Below are 24705 nucleotides of genomic sequence, written 5' to 3' on the forward strand. Positions count from 1 at the left end.
AATTAATTTTTCTGACATAGCTATTAAGGAAACAAGCATTTCTCAATTGTAAATAGTAAAAGAAATTAACATTTAAAAACATTCAATTTGGTCATTCATGAATCTGTGAATAATACATTCCCTTTAATGTCATAAAGCGTAATTTGGACAGGCTGAGTGAGTGGATATGTGCGTGACAGATGCAATATAATGTGGATAAATGCGAGGTTATCCACTTTGACAGCAAAACAATAAGGCGGCACGTTATTTGAACAGGTGCAAATTGAGAGAGAAGTGGATACTCAGCGAGACCTTGGAGTCCTCATGCATCAGTCGCTGAAAGTAAGCAATGCAGGGACAGCAGGCACTAAAGGCAGAAAATGGTATGTTGGCCTTCATAGTGAGAGGATTTGAGCAAAGGACTAAGGAAGCTTTAATGTAATTGTTTAGAGCTTTGGGGAGGTCACACCTGTGCAGTTTTGGTGTCCTTGTTATAGAGGGTGAATAGTGATGGTTTAAACATGCTGATCCCAGGAATGGCACGACCATCACATGAGGAGAGACAAGGGTCACTTAGGATTGTAGTCATTGGAGTTAGGAGAGAGAGGGGATCTCAGAAGTTTATAAAATTCTAACAGGGTTAGATAGGTTATAATAGAATCCTTACAATGCAGAAGGAGGCCATTCAGCCCATCGAGTCTACACTGACCACAATCCCATCCAGGCTCTATTCCCATAACCCCATACATTTATCCTGCTAATACCTGACACTAGGATCAATTTAGCCTAACCCACACATCTTTGCACTGTGGGGAGGAAACCAGAGCATTTGGAGGAAACCAACGCAGACAAGAGGGGGGAAATGTGCAAACTCCACACAGACAGACAGTCACCAGAGTAATTGAACCCGGGTCCCTGGTGCTGTGAGGCAGCAATGCTACCTCTCCTGCTACCACCTGTGTTAGAACCAGAAAGATGATTTCGGGGGGTGGGGTTTCCCAGAACAAGGGGTCATAGTTTGAGGATAAAGAAGTAAACCTTTTAGGACTGAGGTGAGGAGAAATTTCTTCACCCAGACAGTGGTGAATGCATGGAATTCACTACCACAAAAAGTAGCAGAGGCCAAAACAGTGATTTCAGGAAGGATCAGGCTATTAAATATGATCAGCCATGATCATAATAAATGGCGGCGCAGGCTCAAAGGGCCAAATGGCCTACTCCTGCCTCAATGCAAAGACATAATATCCACACCACATCTCAGAGGTAGGTTCACTAAGAGACCAATTTCAAAAACCAGAATGAAAATAATTCAGCTGTCAATAAAAAATTGTAATTAGCATAGAACAATCACGCAAAAGGAAGATGGAGTGCACATTTCTATTCCACCCCAGTGAACTGTACCTGCAGCTTCCACATTACCTGTCTTTTTATTAAGTTTCATCAGCCAAAAAAAAAAATCAGTTCTGCTGCACTTCCTGCCATGACTACTTGCACAACAGAAAACACCCTCCATTTAGTAGCACAAACTGCACCAGAGGAGGAAGACAATAATTCAAACAGGAAATTAGACTTTCCAAAAAGTTAACACCATGGACTTTAGTACAAAGATCAGGTCAATTGCCAAGCATCAGTAAAGACAATTGGGCTTATTGTGTGTAATCAGATCTGGTGTCCACCTCAAAAGACAAGTTCCCTCATACAAGATGTCAGAATTTGTGTTCTCTGTTCCAAAATGCTTGGGAATAGGGTACAAATCAAAAGAATAGCAAAAATTAGATTAGAGTTGAAACTTCCAGAAGGTAAAAAATTGATCAACTTCAGTTCACAGATGACTGAAATAAAAGTACATCAAACTAACCTTGCGAGTATCTACTGAAGCAAACACCTTTCCAAGTGGATTATGGTAACTGGTCCCATGAGCCGCGTAAGCAAATTCTTCTAGCCATATCGGAACTTCCTGTTGTGCCTAGAGAAATAGTTTCAATATAAATATTAAGCACTAAAGGCTCATGCTAGGATGGATTCAGTAACAAAAATATCTACTTTCTTGCTTCTCTTTAACTTTTCTCTCTTTCACATCCTTGTGCACCCGGTTTTCAATGATAAACTTTGAAAAAAGGGGGAATAATGTTAAATATCAACTCAGAATGAGAATAATTGGTTAACCTATTCTAAATTCTGAGCAATGTGGTATCTACACCAAATGGACTTGGGAAGCTTTATAGACAATTGAGTTAAGTAACTCTTGATGCTACTTTCCATAATCTATCAAATATAAAATGATACTTCTGCAGTACTTACATCAGAAAGAACCTTTAGGAGAGCACGTGCTATTGGCAAATCCGTATTTGAGTCAAAGAATGATATTGCTTTGCCAACATTCCCACAACGGCCTGTACGTCCAATGCGATGGACATATTCATCAATGGTAGAAGGCAAATCAAAGTTAATGACATGCTGCACATGCTCAATGTCCAGTCCTCGAGCTGCTACTGCTGTTGCCACCAAAACAGGACATTTCCCTGTACGGAAGTCACCAAGTGCCATCTCCCTTTCCCTTTGCTCTCGATCACTACAAAACAAAAGCCAAAAAAACTTTTGCACAATATTTACACGCAACAAGAATCACATATTTGTCATTGTTTTATACAATTTGTGCAACTTGCACAAATCACTGCACCCTGGCAATCGCTCCATAAAGTGCAGAAATTCTGAAATTATTTTACCACATCCAAAGTCCCAATCAAATAAAGCAGCTGCATACTGAAAATGATCTTCAAAACTGTCACTCTTTCCCCCACAACACCCAATCCCCATCCCAACACCTGCAACAGACTCTATTTTTGGACACCATGGGAATTGAGGGAACACACAGGACAATTAAAGTTAAAAGTTTTTTTTATTAGTCACAAGTAAGGCTTACATTAACACTGCAATGAAGTTACTGTGAAATTCCCCTAGTCGCCACAGTCTGGCGCCTGTTCGGGTCAATGCACCTAACCAGCACATTTTTCAGACTGTGGGAGGAAACTCACGCTGACATGGGGAGAACATGCAAACTCCACACAGACAGCGACCCAAGCCAGGAATCGAATCCAGGTCCCTGGCACTGTGAGGCAGCAGTGCTAACCCCTGTGCCACCCAGTGACGTGGAGGTAGAAGATTAGCCATGGTGAGCAGTCCCTTCACCCCAAGGTCATTCATATAGATGGCATTAGTTGAGGCACCAGCAATGGTATTACACCAATTGGTTTGCCAATCTGACAATGACTCATTTATCCAGACTCTGCCTCCTGTTAGTTCAGTAAGTAGTCTCACAACACCAGATTAAAGTCCAACAGGTTTATTTGGTAGCAAAAGCCACTAGCTTTCAGAGCGCTGCTCCTTCATCAGGTAAGTGGGAGTTCTGTTCACAAACAGGACATATAAAGACACAAACTCAATTTACAAGATAATGGTTGGAATGAGTGTCTTTACAGGTAATCAAGTCTTAAAGGTACAGACAATGTGAGTGGAGAGAGGGTTAAGCACAGGTTAAAGAGATGTGTATTGTCTCCAGCCAGGACAGTTAGTGAGATTTTGCAAGTCCAGGCAAGTCATGGGGGGTGACAGATAGTGTGACATGAGGAATCAATTGTGAACAGAACTCCCACTTAACCTGACGAAGGAGCAGCGCTCCGAAAGCTAGTGGCTTTTGCTACCAAATAAACCTGTTGGACTTTAACCTGGTGTCGTGAGACTTCTTACTGCGTTTACCCCAGTCCAACGCCAGCATCTTCATATCCTGTTAGTTCGCCAATCCACTAGCCACACTAATGAGTCATCCCCAATACCGTGAGCTCTTTATCTGTGTGGTAACCTTTTGTGTGGCACCTTAATTGATTGCCTTTTGAAACTCCATCTACTTTATGCTTTACCCGCCTGCTTGTTCCATCCTCAAAAGGAAACCTGAGTATTTCCAGTGTTTTCTACTATCCTTTCAGTTTTCTAGCATCTGCATGCAGTCTTTTGCCAAAATGAGGGAACTTTGTTTCATTGAAAAGATTTAGTGTGAACTCTCTCCAAATGATAAATAACCTCTATTTCATCAACTTTGATCAAAACTCTCATGAAAGGCAATTTGGTATGAGCCATCTATTTAAATTGGTTACTTTGGGGCATGAAGGGGTAAAAATCAGATACATGCAACAAGAATCTCTGAAGCTGTTGTGACTGCACTAAGTGACTTTGGTAACCACGAGGAAGTGTCAAACCACTGCTCCAGATAACAGTTACAACAGACCATCAAGGACTTTGATGCTTCATTATCAGACAGTATAATCAAAAATAATTTTCTCCCCAACCTGTTCCCCAAAAAACAGCCAAGAAAACAAGAATTATGGATAACTGTTTCAAGGCACAAGTCACCTGTGCAAGCAATAGTCACTAGAGAACGCACAACACCATGGCGAGGAAGAATGGATTTTCACACGCAACCACATGAATCAAATTTGAATTCAGCAAAAGGAGGACCTGGAGATTATTAAAGAGTGAAAAATGGAGTACGAGCATAACCTCATCAGGAACATAAAAGTGGATTATAAAAGTTTCAATATGTTAAAAGAAAAAGAAAAGTGACAACAAACATATGTCCTTACAGTCCGAAAAGCAGAGGAATCAATCAAGGAAAAGACAGAACAATTACTTTAGTTCTGTCTTCATGCCAGAAGAAACTAAACTTCCCAGAAATTCCAGGGAAGCAAGGATCTAGTGTTGGGAATTAAAGGAAATTAGTACAACTAAAAAAAAAAGTGTTGCGGAAATTAATGGGACCGAAAGCTCCTAAATCCTTAGGGTCTGATAATCTACACCCCAGGGTATTAAAGGAGGTGGCCATGGAAATAGTGGATGCACTAGTGTAATCTTCCAAAATTCTGTTGATTCTGGAACAGTTCCAACAGATTGGAGTGTAGCAAATGCAACCCCTCTATTTAGAAAAGAGGGAAAGAGACAACAGGGAATTCCAAACTGGTTAAACTATCAGTGGCAGGAAAAATGCTAGAGCCTATTACAAATGACGTGTTAACAGGACATTCAACAGGATTAGACAAAGTCAACATGGATTTATCAAAGGAAAAGCATGGTTAATAAATCTACTGGAGTTTTTTTTGAGGACGTAACTAGCAGAACAAACAAGGGAGAAAGGCAGTGATGTAGCACAGCGATTAGTGTGCTCAGCTATTCACAGTATACATTAATGATTTGGATGAGGGAACCCAAAGTAATATTTCTACGTTTGCTGACGACAAAACCCTGGTGGAATTGTGAGGAGAAAGAAGCTTCAAGGCGATTTAGACAAGTTGAATGAGTGGGCAAATACATGGCAGATGCAACATAACATAAATGTGAGGTTATCTACTTGGAAGGAAAAACAGGAGATGATGATGTACAAAAGAGACCTGGGTGTCTTCGTACACTAGTCATTGAAAGAAAGAATGCAGATGCAGCAAGCTGTTAGAAAGGCAAATGGTGTGTTGGCCTTTATTGCAAGAAGAATAGAGAGTACAAGAGCAAGGATGTCTTCCTGTAATTATACAAGGCTTGGGCAAGACCACACCTGCAGTTGTCTCCTCAGCCAAGAAAATATATACTAGCCATAGAGGGGAGTGAAACGAAGGTTCACCAGACTGATTTCTGAGATGACAATGAGGAGAGGTTGGGTCAACTAGGCCTGTATGCACTGGAGTTTAGAAAAATTGAGGGGGGGTGGGATCTCACTGATACATCCAGTCTGTCAGAAATGTAGGGATGTTAGAGACCAAACCACTGAATAGATTTGCAAAATTAATAGATTTCTAGAGGATCAGCCATGATCAAACGGAATGGCTTGATGGGCTAAGTGGCCTACTCCTGCTTTCCATTGAATTTCTAAAATTAGTTAGACCCCTGTTTTAATTAAATCATGCTTAACAACTCATTTTCTTTTGTGTCCACCCGCGTAGTAAATCTTCGGAATTCCCTACTGCAGAGGGTTGTGTCAGAGAATGTTTTAGTATCTAGAAATCTATTGATATTCCAACGACATCAAGGGATATGGGAATAGTGCAGGGTGGAGAGGTAGATGATTTTTTTAATATATTAAATTTGTGGGACATGGGCATCACTGGCTGGCCAGCATTTATTGCCCATCGCTTGCCCAAGGGCAGTTGAGAGTCAACCACGCTGCTGTGGCTCGGGAGTTACATGTAGGACAGAGCAGGGAAGGACAGCAGATTTCCCTCCCTAAAGGGCATCAGCAAACCAGATAGGTTTTTCTGTTAATCGACAATGGTTTCACAGTCATCAGTAGATTCTTAATTCCAGATATTTTTTATTGAATTCAAATTCCATCATCTGTTGTGGTGGGATTCGAACCCAGATCCTTCAGAACATTAGCTGAGTTTCTGGATGAATAGTCTAGCCATAATACCACAAGGCTATCACCTCCCCATGATCAGCTGTAATTTAGTTAAAGAGGGGCTGAATGGCCTACTCCTACCTCTATGTTTCACTCTAGCTGGAACTTCAAATGCTCTTCAACTCACCAGTCTCTTCACATTAGAAAACACAAAGCATCTCAAGACTAGTGGAAACCCAAGAGCCAAAACAGAGGGAAGAACTTATCACAATCACTAGAGAAAAAGTACTGGAAAAAATCTAATGGGACTAAGGCTAACAAATCTCCAAGACCTGTTGGTTTCCTGGATTTTGGAAAGATCCCAGCTGATTGACAAACTGCAAATGTGAAACCTCTACCCAAGAAAATAAGGAATTAGAACGCATTTAAGGGCCATTTATCCTAACATTTGTCATTGGAAAAAAATGATAGAATCCATAAATTGAAGTGGTAGTAACAAAACACTTAGGAAAATCAATCAGGCAGACAAGATGGTTTGGCAAAAGGGTAGCAGTGTTTGATAAATTTACCAGCAGATAGAGTGCATTTGGATTTCCAAGAGGCATTCAAAATGGTCACTACAAAATAAGAGTTCATGATGATTAATAAATAGCATGGAGGAAATCAGTTAGAATAAATGGGTCATTTTCAGTTCGGCAAACTTTAACTAGTGGGGTGCCACAGGGATTAAGTGCTGGGTCTCAACTATTTACAATTTATATCAATGATTTAGGATGAAGTGACTGACTGGATTGTAGCCAAATTCGCTGATGATACAAAGATAGACAGAAAAGTTGAGGAGGGCAAGTCTGCAAAGGGACAGAGGTAGGTTAGGAAAAGCAAACTACTAAAGTAATAAAAATGGATTAAGATAAAAAGTGAATTCAATAAATGGAAATGGAGTGGAGGTGCAGGAGAGAGTTCATGCTCTGAAATTGTTAAATTCAATGTTCAGTCCGGAAGATGAGGTGCTGTTCCTCCAGTTTGCGTTGGGCTTCAACGAAATATTGCAACAGACCAAAGATGGACATGTGGACAAGAGAGCAGGGTGGTGAGCTGAAATGGCAAGCAACAGGAAAGTCCGGGTCCTGCTTGCAGACGGCAAAGCACTCACCCAATCTGTGTTTGTCTCTCCAATGTAGAGTAGACTGCGATGTAGAATGACGCTATTAGCACCGTTCTCAGCCTTTATAACCATCATTTACATTTGATTTGTCTTTTTGTCCATGACATCTTGGTCATAACAACAACAACAACACCCCCCCCCCCCCCCCCATAGCCATTTGAGTTTATAAGAATGAGGGGTAAACTTTTGTTTTAAATAGATACAATATGTTACTATGCAATCAAACAAATCACGAGCTTAATTTGATTTGTGATCAAATTGCCAAACTTCTCACAAGATGCTGCTCCAATCCTTAAAAAAAAATGATGTGGTATAGTTTTCTATATGCATGCCTGTGAAATTCTGTCATGTTAACTAAAATTAAGTTCAAGCAAAATTTAAACAATATGGGGAAGAAAACTCCATTCCTATCCGTACTGGGCAAATGTCTGAAGCTTATCCAAACCAGTCACTTGCTTAATATAGTGCTTGACATCAAAAGATAAACTTCTGATAACATCTCGTATTAATAAACTGTCTACTTCCAACTCCATAACATTGCATAGCTCAACTCATCTGCTGCTGAAGCCATCTCTAGACTGGAGTAGTCCATGTTCTCCAGTCAGCCTCCCATTTCCAGCCTGTGGTCATCCAAAACACTGCTGCTTGCATCTTAAAAATCAATCAAGTCCTGTTTATCCATTACTTTCCAAATATTGATTGGAACCTTTGTAGGTTGAATAGTTCGGATGGGGCAGTTTTTGTGCAGTATGTGCAGGAGGGTTTCCTGACACAATATGTGGATGGGCCAACAAGAGGTGAGGCCACATTGGATTTGGTACTGGGAAACGAACCGGGCCAAGTGTTAGATTTGGTTGTGGGAGAGCACTTTGGAGATAGTGACCACAATTCGGTGTCTTTTGTTATTGCAATGGAGAGGGATAGGGCCGTACGGCAGGGCAAGGTTTACAATTGGGGGGGGGGGGGGGAAAAGAGGTAATTATGATGAGATTAGGCAAGAATTAGGGGGCATAAGTTGGGAACAGAAACTGTCAGGGAAAGGCACTAATGAAAAGTGGAACTTTTTCAAGGAACAAATACTGTGTGTCCTGGATAGGTATGTCCCTGTCAGGCAGGGAGGAAATGGCTGAGTGAGGGAACCATGGTTCACGAAAGAGGTGGAATGTCTTGTGAAAAGGAAGAGGGAAGCTTATGTAGGGATGAGGAAACAAGGTTCAGATGGCTCGATTGAGGGTTACAAGTTAGCAAGGAACAAGCTGATAAAGGGGCTTAGGAGAGCTAGGAGGGGACATGAGAAGTCCTTGGTGGGTCGGATCAAGGAAAACCCCAAGGCTTTATACTCTTATGTGAGGAATAAAAGAATGACCAGGCTGAGGTTAGGGCCGGTCAAGGACAGTAGTGGGAACTTGTGTATGGAGTCAGTAGAGATAGGCGAGGTGATGAATGAATACTTTTCTTCAGTGTTCACCAAGGAGAGGGGCCATGTTTTTGAGGAAGAGAAGGTGTTACAGGCTAATAGGCTGGAGGAAATAGATGTTCGGAGGGAGGATGTCCTGGCAGTTTTGAATAAACTGAAGGTCGATAAGTCCCCTGGGCCTGATGAAATATATCCTAGGATTCTTTGGGAGGCAAGGGATGAGATTGCAGAGCCTTTGGCTTTGATCTTTGGGTCCTCACTGTCCACGGGGATGGTGCCAGAGGACTGGAGAGTGGCGAATGTTGTTCCTCTGTTTAAGAAAGGGAATAGAAATGACCCTGGTAATTATAGACCGGTTAGTCTTACTTCGGTGGTTGGTAAATTGATGGAAAAGGTCCTTAGGGATGGGATTTACGACCATTTAGAAAGATGCGGATTAATCCGGGATAGTCAGCACGGATTCGTGAAGGGCAAGTCGTGCCTCACAAATTTGATTGAATTTTTTGAGGAGGTAACTAAGTGTGTTGATGAAGGTAGGGCAGTTGATGTCATATACATGGATTTTAGTAAGGCGTTTGACAAGGTCCTCCATGGTCGGCTTATGATGAAAGTAAGGAGGTGTGGGATAGAGGGAAAGTTGGCCAATTGGATAGGTAACTGGCCATCTGATTGAAGACAGAGGGTGGTGGTGGATGGAAAATTTTTGGACTGGAGGCAGGTTGCTAGCAGAGTGCCACAGGGATCAGTGCTTGGTCCTCTGCTCTGTGATTTTTATTAATGACTTAGAGGAGGGGGCTGAAGGGTGGATCAGTAAATTTGCTGATGACACCAAGACTGGTGGAGTAGTGGATGAGGTGGAGGGCTGTTGTAGGCTGCAAAGAGACATAGATAGGATGCAAAGCTGGGCTGAAAAATGGCAAATGGAGTTTAACCCTGATAAATGTGAGGTGATTCATTTTGGTAGGACTAATTTAAATGTGGATTACAAGGTCAAAGGTAGGGTTCTGAAGACTGTGGAGGAACAGAGAGATCTTGGGGTCCATATCCACAGATCTCTAAAGGTTGCCACTTCAAGTGGATAGAGCTGTGAAGAAGGCCTATCGTGTGTTAGCATTTATTAACAGGGGGTTGGAGTTTAAGAGCCGTGGGGTTATGCTGCAACTGTACAGGACCTTGGTGAGACCACATTTGGAATATTGTGTGCAGTTCTGGTCACCTCACTATAAGAAGGATGTGGAAGCGCTGGAAAGAGTGCAGAGGAGATTTACCAGGATGCTGCCTGGTTTGGAGGGTAGGTCTTATGAGGAAAGGTTGAGGGAGCTGGGGCTGTTCTCTCTGGAGCGGAGGAGGCTGAGGGGAGACTTAATAGAGGTTTATAAAATGATGAAGGGGATAGATAGAGTGAACGTTCAAAGACTATTTCCTCGGGTGGATGGAGCTATTACAAGGGGGCATAACTATAGGGTTCGTGGTGGGAGATACAGGAAGGATATCAGAAGTAGGTTCTTTACGCAGAGAGTGGTTGGGGTGTGGAATGGACTGCCTGCAGTGATAGTGGAGTCAGACACTTTAGGAACATTTAAGCGGTTATTGGATAGGCACATGGAGCACACCAGGATGATAGGGAGTGGGATACCTTGATCTTGGTTTCAGATAAAGCTCGGCACAACATCGTGGGCCAAAGGACCTGTTCTGTGCTATACTGTTCTATGTTCACGTTTGCTGACTCAACTGGCTCTCAGGCTAGCAGCACCTCAATCTCAACATGACCTGTACACACCTCTCTCTGCTCTCCAAGATTTCTGCACTCCTCAAATTCTTGCACTTTGCACAACCACAAATTTAAAAATTGCTCCATTACAGGTTAAGCTGCCCTCAGCTAACTTGCCCTTGCTTCTGGATTTCCCTCCTCAAGTCTCTCCGCCTCTTTACTCCTCCCCTTTCCTTAAGATATTGCGTAAAATCCATCACTTGTACCTTTTTGACCATCTGCCTCAGTATCTCCTGCTGTGGTTCAGTGTCAAATTTTGATGGATAACACTGATGTGATACCCTGGGACGCTTTGTTACATTGGAAGGTGTTTTATATATTATATTGAAACAGTAGAACAATCAAATATTTAATTGTAAAAGAATCTAAAATCTCTCAGACTCCCTCTCCCAGAATCACATTAAGAAATAAAAAAGCACCCAGATATACCCATTACTGATCTGGGCAATTAACTACCACAGACAGGTTTGTAGCATCCAGATGGGTATATTGCAAAATCTGACATTCGAGAGATTATTAAAACGTATTGTCAAAATTCACAAAAAATTGATTCAAAATCCTAAGTTTTGTATAGAATGCAGTCAAAATGAAAGCATTTTGTTTACGCCAATGGGTCAAGAGGGAATGAGAAAAAATAAATTCAACTTCTCAATCTCTTCTCTTTTCAACCCTGGCAGTGACTTCAATGCTTCATACACAAGATGCATGTTTTTTTCCATGAGTTTCAGCAGCTGAACCAAAGCAGATACTAGGAGGAACATACCCAGCAGCCCTCCCAAAGACCACTGGATTCTAGGCAGTCAGCAATAATTATATTTATGAGAAGCAAATGATAAAACCTTACCCGTGAATACTTGTCGTAGGGAATTTTTCTTGACAAAGGAAGGTAGCAAGAAAGTCGGCCTTTCGTTTGGTGTCAACAAAAACCATAGTCCGTTCAATACCTGTAAAACACTGCTTAAATTAAGAAACCGCTCTTTTGCGCACCAATAGGTGCTAGAAATCATTTCTGCACTAACATTTGGTGACATCCCTAATTACCCTTTGCTGTCAAATGAAGCATTTCAGAATCGAAGAACGGAATTATACAAGGCGTCGGACGCCTGGCTAAAAGTTTAGGGATAGCCACACAGCCATTTAACTTATAGGCTAGATGCAGGATGTCTAGATCAGGAAGTCTAGATCATGTCTAGATCTAAATCAGGAAGTCCCACCTCAGAGCTGTGATTGGCCAGAAGCTCCAGGAATCTTGCCAGGTGCTAAGCTGCAGGGGGTACAACCTTGGGGAGGGAGGAAAGGTCATTGGAAATTCTAGCGCTCCACCCACCCGCGCAGAGCACTTGATGTGGGCCTCTCCAACTTTTGGTTAAATCCTGATGGCAGCTTAAAGCCCGTTAGTGGGCACATACTTGCCTGCTTATGGGCCTCATATGGCCCACTAGTGGTGTGCTGCCTAAACACCACCTCCTAATGCTGGCATATTGGAGGAATGGGCAGGCTGACTACATTTAATTAACTGCCCCAAAATCCAATAAGTGAAGCCTTAAATTCAGGCCTAGATGAATTATGGTAGCTTGGTTTACAATCATGCTACACAAGACCATAACCATAAGACCGCAAGATACAGGAGCAGAATTAGGCCACTCGGCCCATAGAGCTGCTCCGCCATTCAATCATGGCTGAAATTATTTCTCATCCCCATTCTCCTGCCTTTTCCCCCCATAACCCCTGATCCCCTTATTAATCAAGAACCGATCTATCTCTGTCTTAAAAACACTCAATGACCTGGCCTCCACAGCCTTCTGCGGCAAAGAGTTCCACAGTTTCACCACTCTCTGGCTGAAGAAATTCCTCCTCATCTCAGTTTTAAAGGATCGTCCCTTTAGCCTGAGGTTGTGCCCTCTGCTTCTAGTTTTTCCTACTAGTGGAAACATCCTCTCCATGTCCACTCTATCCAGGCCTCACAGTATCCTGTAAGTTTTAATAAGATCCTCCCTCATCCTTCTAAACTCCAACCAGTACAGACCCAGAGTCCTCAACCGTTCCTCAAACCACGGATATGATTCATTCCACGGATCATTCCTGTGAACCTCCTCTGGAACCTTTCCAAGGTCAGCATATCCTTCCTTAGATACGGGGCCCAAAACTGCTCACAAATACTCCAAATGGGGTCTGACCAGAGCCTTATACAGCCTCAGAAGTACATCTCCACTCTTGTATTCTAGCCCTCTCGACATGAATGCTACTGAGGGAAATACAAATAAAACAATTCAAGTATATTTGTGAAATGCTCAGGAAGCAAAATCAAAGAATATTCACTTCAATCAAAGAATATTCATTTCAAATGCAGTTTCCCAAAAAATAATTTGACTGGAGCAGGACCTCTTTGTAAATAAATTTTCAATCACTTTTTGTATTTCAATTTCCAGTATTCCTTCAACTTGGAGCAGCTGCTCCTAACTATTTTTCTGGAAATAGTCTTACTGTACTTTTGTAAAGAATTATGTACTCTTGCCACCTATCAAATTTTTACCTTTGCCTCTTGAACCAATCAATTCTTTGTGGGGATATGGCTCCCCAGGCACCTTCGAGTACTGTACACAACTAAAGTGTAGAGTTATTTCAGCAAATCCTTCATGCATTTCTGGCTGATCAAATGACAGTGCAAGGAAATTTAAAACTAAGTGAGGCTGAGCTGGCTCCTCAATTGAGGCCATATGGGTGGAATTTAAAAACAAAGGGGGACACTTTGTTTAGGGACAGAAACAATCATGGAGAGATAGAAGAGCAGATGTGCAGGACAGAAAGGTAAAAATAAAATGGTAATAGGAGGGGATTTCAACTTGCCCAGTATTAATTAGGATAGACAAAGTGTGAAAAGTTTCGAGAGGGTGGAATTCTTAGTGCATCCAGCAGAGCATTTTGAGTCAGAACACAGAAAGGGGTGACACTTGACCTAATTTTAGGTAAGGAAGCTGGGACAGTAGAGGTGTCAGTGGGGGAGCATTTTGATGATAGTGAACATAATTCAGTAAGATTCAAGGTAATTATGGAAAAGGAAAAAGATGGACTGGAAAGAGGACAGATTGTGACTAGGTTAGGATTGTCTTCACTGGAGTTCAGACAAATGAGGAGGGAATCTCAGACACTTATAAAATTCTAACAGGACTAGACAGGGTAGATGCAGAGAGGATATTCCTGATGGTGGGGGTATCCAGAATCAGGGGTCACAGTCTGAGAATTCAAGGTAGACCATTTAGGACTGGAAGGGAGGAGGCATTTCATAGAATCCCTACAGTACAGGAGGAGGCCATTCGGCCCATCAAGTCTGTACCGAACACAATCCACCCAGGCCCCATACCCATAACCCTCATTTACGCTGCTAATTCCCCAACACTAGGGTCAATTTAGCATGGCCAGTCAATCTAATCCGCACATCTTTGGACTGTGGGAGGAAACTGGAGCACTTGGAGAAAACCCACAGACACGAGGAGAATGTGCAAATGCCACACACGACAGTGACCCGAGGCTGGAACTGCCTGGGTCCCAGGTGCTATGAGGCAGCAGTGCTAACCACTGCACCACCATGCATTTCTTCACCCAAAGAGCAGTGAGCCTGTGAAATTCATTACCACAGTTAATGCCAAAACATTGAATGTATTCAAGAGGCAGCTTGGGATCAAAGGTTATGGGGGAAAAAGCAGGATTAGGCTATTGAGTTGGATGATCAGCCATGATCGTAATGAATGGCGGACCAGGCTCGAAGGGCCACATGGCCGCCTCCTGCTCAGAGATTGCAATTTTAATCGAATAAGACAATTATCCAAATAGAATGTGGATAAACATTCTATTTGTCCACTGGCCAAAGTGGACTGGGAGCAGCTACTTGTAGGAAAATTCACATCAGAGCAAGAGTCATTCTAAAAGGGAAATAGGGAGAATATAAAGCTAACATGTTCCCGTAAAGGTAAAGGGTAGGACCAAAAACACTGGATGTCATGGAATATATGAAACCAATAAGGAAAAGGGGAAGCTTATGACAGATACAAAGGGCTCAAAACAGCATGTTGAGTAGTGTAGAATGTGCAGGGAGGGCACTTAAAAGGAAATTAGGAGAGTGAAGAGGGGGCATTAAAAAAACACGAGCGCAAAATAATGGAAAATCCCAAGACGCTTTAAGTATATTACGGGCAAAAGGATAACCAGGAAAAGAGTAGGGCCCAAAGTGGCGATCTGTGTAGAACCAAAAGACATTGACGAGCTATTAATTGAGTACTTTGCATCTTGCATCACAATGGAGAAGGAAGATGTAGGTCTAGAAAGCAGGAAGGGGGGGGGTGAACAGATTGGCATTGAGGGGAGAAGGTGCTGGCAGTTTCAGTGGGTTTAAAAGTGGATAAATTCCCAGACGGGATGCATCCTTGTCTGCTGTGTAAGGCAAGGGAGGGGCTTGCAGGGGCTGACGTTAATTTTCAAATCCTCTCTGGTCAAGAAGCTAAGAGCCCATGGGATCCAGGGAAATTTGGCAAAAGGTTCTAAAGTTGGCTAAATGGCAGATGGTAATGGTCAACGGTATTTTTTGCGACCGGAAGCCAGTATTCAGTGGTGTATCGCAGGGATCAGTGCCAAGTCCCTTACTGTTTGTAATGTGCATTAATGATCTAGACATGAATGTGGGGGTATGATCAGCAAGTTTGCCGATGCCATGAAATCTATTGTGTGGTAAACAGTGAGGAGCAAAGCCTTCCATTACAGGATGATAGACGGGCTGCGCTGATGAGAAGAAGAGTGGCAAATGGAAATTAACCCCGAAAGGTTAATTTCACAGCAGGGAAGACAGTGGAACAGCAATGGCAGGAGTTTGAGTTATTTGGAAGGCACAACAGAAATTCATCCCAAGGAGGAGGAAACATGCCAAGGGGAGGATGAAGCATCCATGGCTGACAAGAGAAGTCAAGGACAGCATAAAAGCAAAATAAAAAGCATACAAAGTGGCATGGGGGGGGTGGGGGGAGGAAGAAGATAGAATATGAGTGTAAGCTAGCTAGTAATATAAAAGACAGGAAGAGTTTTTTCAATATATAAAAAAGTAATAGAGAGGCAAAAATAGCCATTGGACCACAGGATAAGGACGCTGGAGAATAAATAATAGGAAACAAAGCAATTGCAAAGGAACTGAATAGTTACTTTGCATCAGTCTTCACGGTGGAAGACACCAGTGGGATACCAGAGCTCCAGGAGAGTCAGGGGGCACAGGTGATTGAATGGCGGAGCAGACTCAATGGGCTGAGTGGCCTAATTCTGCTCCTATGTCTTATGGTCTTTTTAAAAGGAGTGAGGTGATGCATTTTGGGAGGAGTAACAAGGCAAGGAACTGAACAATAGGACGCCAAGTAGTAGAGGACCAAAAGGATTTTTGGATGCATATCCAAAGCTACCCAGAGGCAACAGGACAGGTAGTTAAGAAGGCATATAGGATACTTGCCTTTATTAGTCAAGGCAGATTGCAGAGGGGTTATGAAAGGGTGCACCAGAAAGGGTACAAAGAACATAGAACAGTACAGCACAGAACAGGCCCTTCGGCCCACGATGTTGTGCCGAGCTTTATCTGAAACCAAGATCAAGCTATCCCACTCCCTATCATCCTGGTGTGCTCCATGTGCCTATCCAATAACCGCTTAAATGTTCCTAAAGTGTCTGACTCCACTATCACTGCAGGCAGTCCATTCCACACCCCAACCACTCTCTGCGTAAAGAACCTACCTCTGATATCCTTCCTGAAACTCCCACCACAAACCCTATAGTTATGCCCCCTTGTAATAGCTCCATCCACCCGAGGAAATAGTACAGAGGAGATTCACCAGGATGTTGCCTGGGCTGGAGCATTGCTGCTATGAAGAAAGGCTGGTTAGGTCGGAGTTGTTTTCATTAGAGCAGAGAAGGCTGGGGACAGGGGTGAAGAGAGGAACAGACCTCATTATGGTGTACAAAATTATGAAGAAACCTTGCCCTATAGTAAAGGGGTCAATAATCAGGGGACATAGCTTTACAGTAAGATTTAGAAGGGATTTGAGGAAAAGCTTCACGCAGAGAATGGTGGGAATCTGGAACTTTCTGCCTGAAAGATGGTACAGGCAAAATTTAAAAGCATTTTAGATGAGCACTTAAAATGCCATAGCATTCAAGGCTACAGACTAAGCGCTGAAAAATGGGATTAGAATAGATGGGTGCTTGATGGCTGTCGCAGATACAATAGGCCAATCGCCCTCTTTCTGTGCTGTAAACCTCGGAGGCCATGGCTCAGTAATATCATTCTCACCTATGTTAGTGAGGATTTCAACCAATTTGTTCCTTTTGGAATACTGGTCAACTTGCAGTATGGACTGCTGCACATCACCACAGGCCCCTCCCACTTGGCCAACCGCAAGGAACAAATAGTCGCTCTTCATGAAATCTGCAGCCAACCTTCAGGAAAGAAGCACAACAACATGAAAATTAAACATTTGGACCGGTTTGAACTTCACTATTTACAACTAAATAAATTTACTCCGGTCAAAACTCAGTTTTTGTTTTTTTTAGCCACACAAGATAATGCAAACAAGATTAAAAATGGAGAGATGACATCAGCTCAATTGAACAGCATAAAATATTAATGCATTTTGATAGGCTAAATAAAGAGAAACTTGTTTACATTGGCTGTTAACTGGAAGGCACAAATTTAGGATAATTTGCAAAACAATAAAGGGGAGGGGATGAGATGGAATATGCAAAGTGGGTTTTGCTGATCTGAAAGGTAGCAGAAACAGATTTGACTAACTTTCTAAAGCAAATTAGATCTATGCTCGAAAAGGAGGAACAATTTACATCAGTACGCAGAAAGAACGGGACTAATTAGATAATGCTTTCCAGGAGCCAACACAAATTATGGGCTGATGCTGTATGATAATGATTAACTTGCTGAAATTTGGAAATTCAAGGTATTTTCTTTGCTCCTCATTCAGCCACTGGTTTCACTGGTACATCACAAAGCAAAACAAGAACATACGAGTGAAGAGTCTTACAGGATAACAGACACGTTACGTGAACAGCACGGCAGCACAGTGGTTAGCACTGCTGCTTCACAGCTACAGGGTCCCGGGTTCGATTCCCAGCTCGGGTCAGTGTGTGTGGAGTTTGCACATTCTCCTCGTGTCTGCGTGGGTTTCCTCCGGGTGCTCCGGTTTCCTCCCACAGTCCAAAGATGTGCAGGTTAGGTTGATTGGCCAGGTTAAAAAAAATTGCCCCTTAGAGTCCTGGGATGCGTAGGTTAGAGGGATTAGTGGGTAAAATATGTGGGGGTAGGGCCTGGGTGGGATTGTGGTCGGTGCAGACTCGATGGGCCGAATGGCCTCCTTCTGCACTGTAGGGTTTCTATGATTCTATGATTCATCTTCTCTCCCCACACAGTCGAAAGATGTCCCACACAGTCGAAAGATGTGCAGGTTAGGTGGATTGGCCATGCTAAATTGTCCCTCGGTGTCAGGGGGTTTAGCAAGGTAACTACATGGAGTTGCAGGGATAGGGCCTGGATGGGATTGTTGTCGGTGCAGGTTTGATGGGCTGAATGGCCTGATTCCGTGAATAAGCCAGTTTATCAATACATACAAATGAAGCTAGCAGCTTCAAATCTCTCAAACTGAGGGACAAGCAGCTGCAGATATCAGATAAACTATTAGATCGAATAAATCACTTTTCTCTTTACCAATGGTAAGCATTTTTGCTTCAGCTCAGTCAGTGCTTTATTTAAATTGGTTCTAAAGTACAAAAAGTCAGATAGCAGTTATTGTAAACAACAGTATCCCAAACAACTGTTACCTTCAATGAGACACTATTTATGCAGAAAGAAACTCAATTTTCTGTGCCAGTACAACAAATAAGGAAGTGAGAAAAGGATCCAGTCATCTAACCTCCAGACAGCCTCAGTTGCACTGATTAAGCAATACCATACTGGGGTGTGTGTGCGTGCGTGTGGGGGGGTGATGTGGTACCACCCTATCTCAGCCAAGCCAAATCATCTCCCAGCCTAATGATCAACTTGAATTGTTTTTACATTTTTCAACTGACCTCTATGTAGTTTATTACATGTTTGAGCAAGGTTTTTACCCAATAATGCTCGATACTGGACTAAAGGAAACACTTCACACAAATGGTAGAAATATCTCACTCAAAGTGCAGTAGATGCTAATTAAATTTACAGCTGAAGTAAATTGACATTGAGGTTATAGGGATATGGAGCCAAGGCAAGCAGACCAAGAGGATAAGAGAGATCAATCACAATAAGTGGCATAACATGTTTAAGGGGCTAAATGACTTATACCTACGCTCATATTTCAATGACAGAATTTTGATCATGACTCGTTCAGAACAAAAATAAGAGTATTAGTAATTAAGAACAAAGCTATCAAGGAAGTTTAATTTGAAACAAAAACAGAAAATGCTGGAATATCTCAGCAAGTCTGACAGCATCTGTGGCGAGAAAATAGAGCCAATATTGAGAGTCTGGGTGACCCTTCGCCAGTGTAGAAGGCTGAGAGGGGTGCTAAAAGCATCCATTGGGCTGCACGGTAGCACAGTGGTTAGCACAGCTGCTTTACAGCTCCAGGGACCCGGGTTCGATTCCCAGCTTGGGTCACTGTCTGTGTGGAGTTTGCACATTCTCCTCGTGTCTGCGTGGGTTTCCTCCAGATGCTCCAGTTTCCTCCCACAGTCCAAAGATGCGCGGGTTAGGTTGATTGGCCATGCTAAAATTGCCCCGTAGTGTCCTGGGATGCATAGATTAGAGGGATTAGCGAGTAAAATATGTAGAGATACGGGGGTCGGGCCTGGGTGGGATTGTGGTCGGTGCAGACTCGATGGGCTGAATGGCCTCTTTCTGTACTGGAGATCAGAATGCTTGAATGGCAGAACAGAGATACAGAAGGATGATAATAATGGATGAATGAGATGAAAAGAAGAAACAGAATGAAATAAGTGGAAATGGAGTGACGGTGGAGAGAGTTAGTTCATGTTCTGAAGTTGTTGAACTCAATATTCAGTCCGGAAAGGCTGTAAGTGCATTGGAAGAGGAGGTGCTGTTCTTCCAGTTTGCGTTGGTGTTCGCTAGAACATTGCTTTCCTGTCCGCATGTCTGTCCCTGACCTTTTGCAGAGTGGTGTGTTGAAGTGGCAAGCGACAGGAAGGTCTGGGTCCTGCTTGCGGACGGACCAAAGGTGTTCAGCAAAGCAGTCACCGAGCCTGTATTTGGTCTCTCCGATGTAGAGTTGACTTCCTTGGGAATTGCAAATGCAATAGACCAAACTGAAGGAGATGCATGTGAAGCGCTGTTTAGGACCTGGGATGGTGAGCAGGGAGGAGTTAAAACAGCAGGTGTTACACCTTTTACGATAGCATGGGAAGGTGCCGTGGGCAGGGGATGAGGTGTTGGGTGTGATGGAGGAGTGGATCAGGGTGTCCCGGAGAGAATGGTCCCTGCGGAATGCTGACAAGGGGGTGAGGGGGAAGATGTGTTGAATTGTAGCATCATGTTGGGAGTTGGCGGAAATGACAGAGGATTATGCTTTGAATGCGGAGTCTGGTGGGGTGAAAAGTGAGAACAAGAGGGTCCCTATCCTGGTTCTGAGAGGGAGGGGAAGGGGCGAGAACAGTGACCCAGGGGATGAGTCGGATGCAGTTGAGAGCTCTGTCAACCACTGTCAGTGAGTGAAAAATCATGGTTGAAGGAGGAGGAAGACATATCTGCAGCGCTTTTTTCGAAAGTGGTATCATCAGAACAGATGCAAAGGAACTGAGAGAATGGATGGAGTCCTTACATGATGTGGGGCGTGAGGAGCTGCAGTCAAGGTAGTTGTAGGAGCCAGGCTTGTAATGGATACTGGTAGACAGTTGATCACCAGAAATGGAGTAGTAAAGGGAGGGAAGAGAAGTGTCAGAGATGGACCATGTGAAGATGATAGAGGAGTGGAAATTGGAATCTGAGATTTTCCAGCATTTTCTGTTTTTGTTTCAGATTCCAGCATCCGCAATATTTTGCTTTTATCCAAGTATAATTTAAAGTTGAATTGTCAAAGGCATATTGCACAAAAGACTATAACCTCAGGAGGAAGGAATGCTGTACAAATGCTGAATGAAAATAAACACATCAATAATATTCCAGCAATGGCTCAGTTGGTAAACGGCAGCTGTAATTTCCACGGGGGTGCTCCCAATCTTCTGCCAAGATTGAGAAACTCCTGTACAAATCAATCCTCAGGTGTTTCATTCAACCATTTGGTCCCAGGTTTAACCTTCAGTGTCTATCCCTCTCCCATCCTTGCTGGATGAAGGTCCAAAGGACACAGAATGCTTTCTGTTAACTCTACAAGTGATTCTACAAGTTCATAATAATGTTTCTACTCCATACAGAGCCCAGCTATAAATTCAGACGCAACTGAAAGTAAACTACAGATGATAAAAACCTGTGGTATATAATCCCAAGCAAAATGAACTTGGAATAATCTATCAAGACGTATTGTACCCGCTGGACCAAAGTACGTGTGACCTGCAGTGCTGCAGTCCCAGGACTGGGGATTTTACTACACTGACTTCCAGAGACCAGGAAAATGCCACTGAAGCCGGGATCTTCACTCTGCTGGTCTCCAACGACCAGACCTGCATCCCTGGGGCTGGAGCCCTCTCCTCCCCAGCCCCCAACCTGGAGAACTGCAACCTCCTGCAAGCCCCAAGCACTCCCTCCACTCCCCTTCTACAATCGCCCCACACTCCTAAATCAACTCCCACTGCCTAACCATCACTAACACTGCTCTTTAAAATTTACTTGAAGGTCTCGAGATCCTCCGACCTCCAAGGGAAGATCCTGACCTGGCAGTGACCCAGCGGACCCAATACACAGAACCCAGCCACCAACTCATCCACGACAAGTCATCCACTTACCGGCCTTCGACCCGTCCTCGCCGGAGCGTGGTCTGGACATCCACCAACCTGCAAAGCCAAACCACAGCCCAACAGCGACGCAGAACGCCCAACTGCGCAGACCCATACACTGACGCAGGAACCTCAAGCAAGGCAACAAATCCTCCATCCAAACGCCGACCAGAGCGAAGAACCTCATTGGACACAAATGTACCCTTAACACCGCAAGCTACTCTGACTGTCCCCCAGGCTCAAAGAGAACCAGTCACTCCAGGAAGTGTGGAAAACGTGCAGGCCAGAATAAAACAACGTGGTCCCAAGGCCCCCCTCCCCAGCTTACTCCTTGCAAATATCCAAGCTCTGGAAAACAAGCTAGACGAACTTAAAAGCCAGATTCACTTTCCAAAGAGAACCCAGGGACTGCTGTGTGCTCTGCTTCACGGAGACGTGGCTTACTCCTTCTTCACTAGACTGTGCCCTACAACCAGAGGGCTTCTCAATCCATCGAATGAACTTTTCAGCAGCCTCAGGCAAGACTAGGGGAGTGGGGTCTCCCTCCTAATCACCACCTTGTGGTGCCTAGACGTAGCAACACTGGCAGGCTTCTGCTCCCTGGACCTAGAATACATGACACTAAAATGCCACCCCTACTGCGGGAGTTCACATCCCACACCAAGTGAATGTGAAGATCACGCTGGACGATCAAATAGCCTCGGAACAAAACATCCTGAGGCCTTATTCAGCGTGGCCGGCAACTTCAATCAGGCCAAACACAAGAGTGTACTACCAAGTTCCCACCAATACATCCATTCCACTAGAGGCTCAAAACATCCGAGACCACTGCTACATAAATATCAAACATGCCTACCGCTCTACTGCCTGCCCACACTTTGGCAAATCAGACCACAAGGCTGTGCTTCTGCTCCCAGCTGACAAGCAAAAACTGAAGCGAGAGAATCTGTCAAAGAAAGTCGTGCAATGTTGGTCTGAGGAATCGGATGATCGCCTACAGGATTGCTCGAGTCAGTGGACTGGTCAGTATTTAAAAACTCTGCGACCAGCCCGAACAAGTAAGCCACTACAGTAACGGACTTAATCAGCAAGTGTGTAGAAGCCTGCGTGCCAAAGAAGCAAATCCACGAGTTTCCCAACTGGAAACCATGGGTGAACAGGGATATCCACAGCTTGCTGAAGTCTAGGTCTGATGTGTTCAAGATTGGCGACCCGGACCTATACAAGAAACCTAGATATGATCCAAGGAGATCCATCAAAGATGCCAAAAGATAAGACTGGGCCAAGCTGGAATCCCAGGCTAGCCACATGGACCCCCATCGACTATGGCGAGGTCTGCAAGACATTACAAGCTACAAGATGAAGGCATGTAAAATCATTTGGTCCAATGCATCCCTCCCTGAAGAGCTCAAAGCATTCTACGCCCGTTTTGAGCTAGAGGTCAGTGAGAGCATGCCCTCCACCCTGGAAGCCTCAGATGAAACCGTATCTGAGGTCACCAATGCAAATGTCAGAGCAGCCTTCTCGAAGGTCAACCCCTGGACCGGATGGGGTACCTAGACGACCACTCAGATCCTGCACAGATCAGCTGGCGGGGGTATTCGCAGACATCTCCAACCTCTCTTTACAACAATCTGAAGTCCCTATCTGCTTCAAGATGACGACCATCATCCCAGTATCAAAGAAAAGCCAAGCAGCATGCCTCAATGAGTATCGTCTGATGATTCTGACATCCATCATTATGAAGTGCTTCGAAAGGTTAGTCATGCCATAAATCAATTCTGGCCTCCTGGATCCACTACAGTTTGCCTACTGCCGCAACAGCAGACGCCATCTCCCTGGCCTTGCACTCAACCCTGGGAACACCTAGCTAACAAAGACACGTGTGTCAGACACCCATTTATTATCTACAGCTCAGCCTTCAACACTATTATTCCCACGAAAATCATCTCCAAACTCCATGGCCTGGGCTCCTCCCTCTGCAACAGGATCCTGAACTTCCTAACCACAGACCACAATCAATAAGGATGGGCAACACCTCCTCCTCCACAATCATCCTCAACACCGGTACCCCACAAGGCTGTCTCAACCCTCTACTATACTTCTTATACACCTATGACTGTGTGGCCAAATTCCCCTCCACATCACAATAATCTCTCCCTCAATGTCAACAAAACAATGGAGATTGTCATTGACTTCAGGAAACGTAGAGGAGAACATGCCCCTATCTACATCAACGGGGACGAAGTAGTAGAAATAGTTGAAAGCTTCAGGTTTTTAGTTGTCCAGATCACCAACCACCTGTCCTGGTCCCCCCATGCCGACACTATAGTTAAGAAAGCCCACCAACGCCTCTACTTTCTCAGAAGTCCAAGGAAATTTGGCATGTCAGATACAACCCTTAGCAACTTTTACAGATGCACCTTAACAAGCATTCTTTCTGGTTGTAACACAGCTTGGTTTGGCTCCTGCTCTGCCCAAGACTGCAAGAAACTGCAAAAGGTCGTGACTGTAGCCCAATCCATCACATAAACCAGCCTCCAATCCATTGACGGTCTACACTTCCCGCTGTCTCGGCAAAGCAGCCAACATATTTAAGGACCCCACGCACCCCGGACATGCTCTCTTCCACTTTCTTCTGTCAGGAAAAAGATATAATTCTGAAGTCACGTACCAACCGACTCAAGAACAGCTTCTTCCCTGCTGCTGTCAGACTTTTGAATGGACCTGTCTTGCATTAAGTTGATCTTTCTCTATACTCTAGCAATGTAACACTATATTCTGCACTCGTTTCCTTCTCTATGAACAGTATGCTTTGTCCGTATAGCACTCAAGTAACAATACTTTTCACTGTATACTAATACATGTGACAATAATAAATGAAAATCAAATCAAGTAGTGGTTTACCACATCAAGCATGTTTATAAATCAGCACTGGGAGAAAGTTTCCATCTATATTCTGGTACTTCAACAGACAGCTAAATTTTGTAACCCGGAGTATTTCTGTACATATTCAACTATTAAGCAGATTTTCTACA

The 24705-nt window shown here is 43.7% G+C and overlaps 1 protein-coding gene across 6 annotated transcripts in view; it reads right to left on the bottom strand.

Annotated features, from left to right (window-relative positions):
- Positions 1 to 24705, bottom strand: part of ddx4 (DEAD (Asp-Glu-Ala-Asp) box polypeptide 4) — a 99399-nt gene that overhangs the window by 4645 nt on the left and 70049 nt on the right. For all 6 annotated transcript variants that reach the window (XM_078219087.1, XM_078219072.1, XM_078219065.1 and 3 more), the window contains exons 14-17: positions 17028 to 17173; positions 11553 to 11652; positions 2281 to 2551; positions 1838 to 1945 (exon numbers count right to left, since the gene is read on the bottom strand). In XM_078219087.1, coding sequence (XP_078075213.1) covers positions 1838 to 1945; positions 2281 to 2551; positions 11553 to 11652; positions 17028 to 17173 — 625 coding nt within the window. The remainder of the gene's footprint in view (positions 1 to 1837; positions 1946 to 2280; positions 2552 to 11552; positions 11653 to 17027; positions 17174 to 24705) is intronic.

This window comes from Mustelus asterias, chromosome 1, assembly GCF_964213995.1.
Source record: "Mustelus asterias chromosome 1, sMusAst1.hap1.1, whole genome shotgun sequence".
NCBI classification, from domain to species: domain Eukaryota; kingdom Metazoa; phylum Chordata; class Chondrichthyes; order Carcharhiniformes; family Triakidae; genus Mustelus; species Mustelus asterias.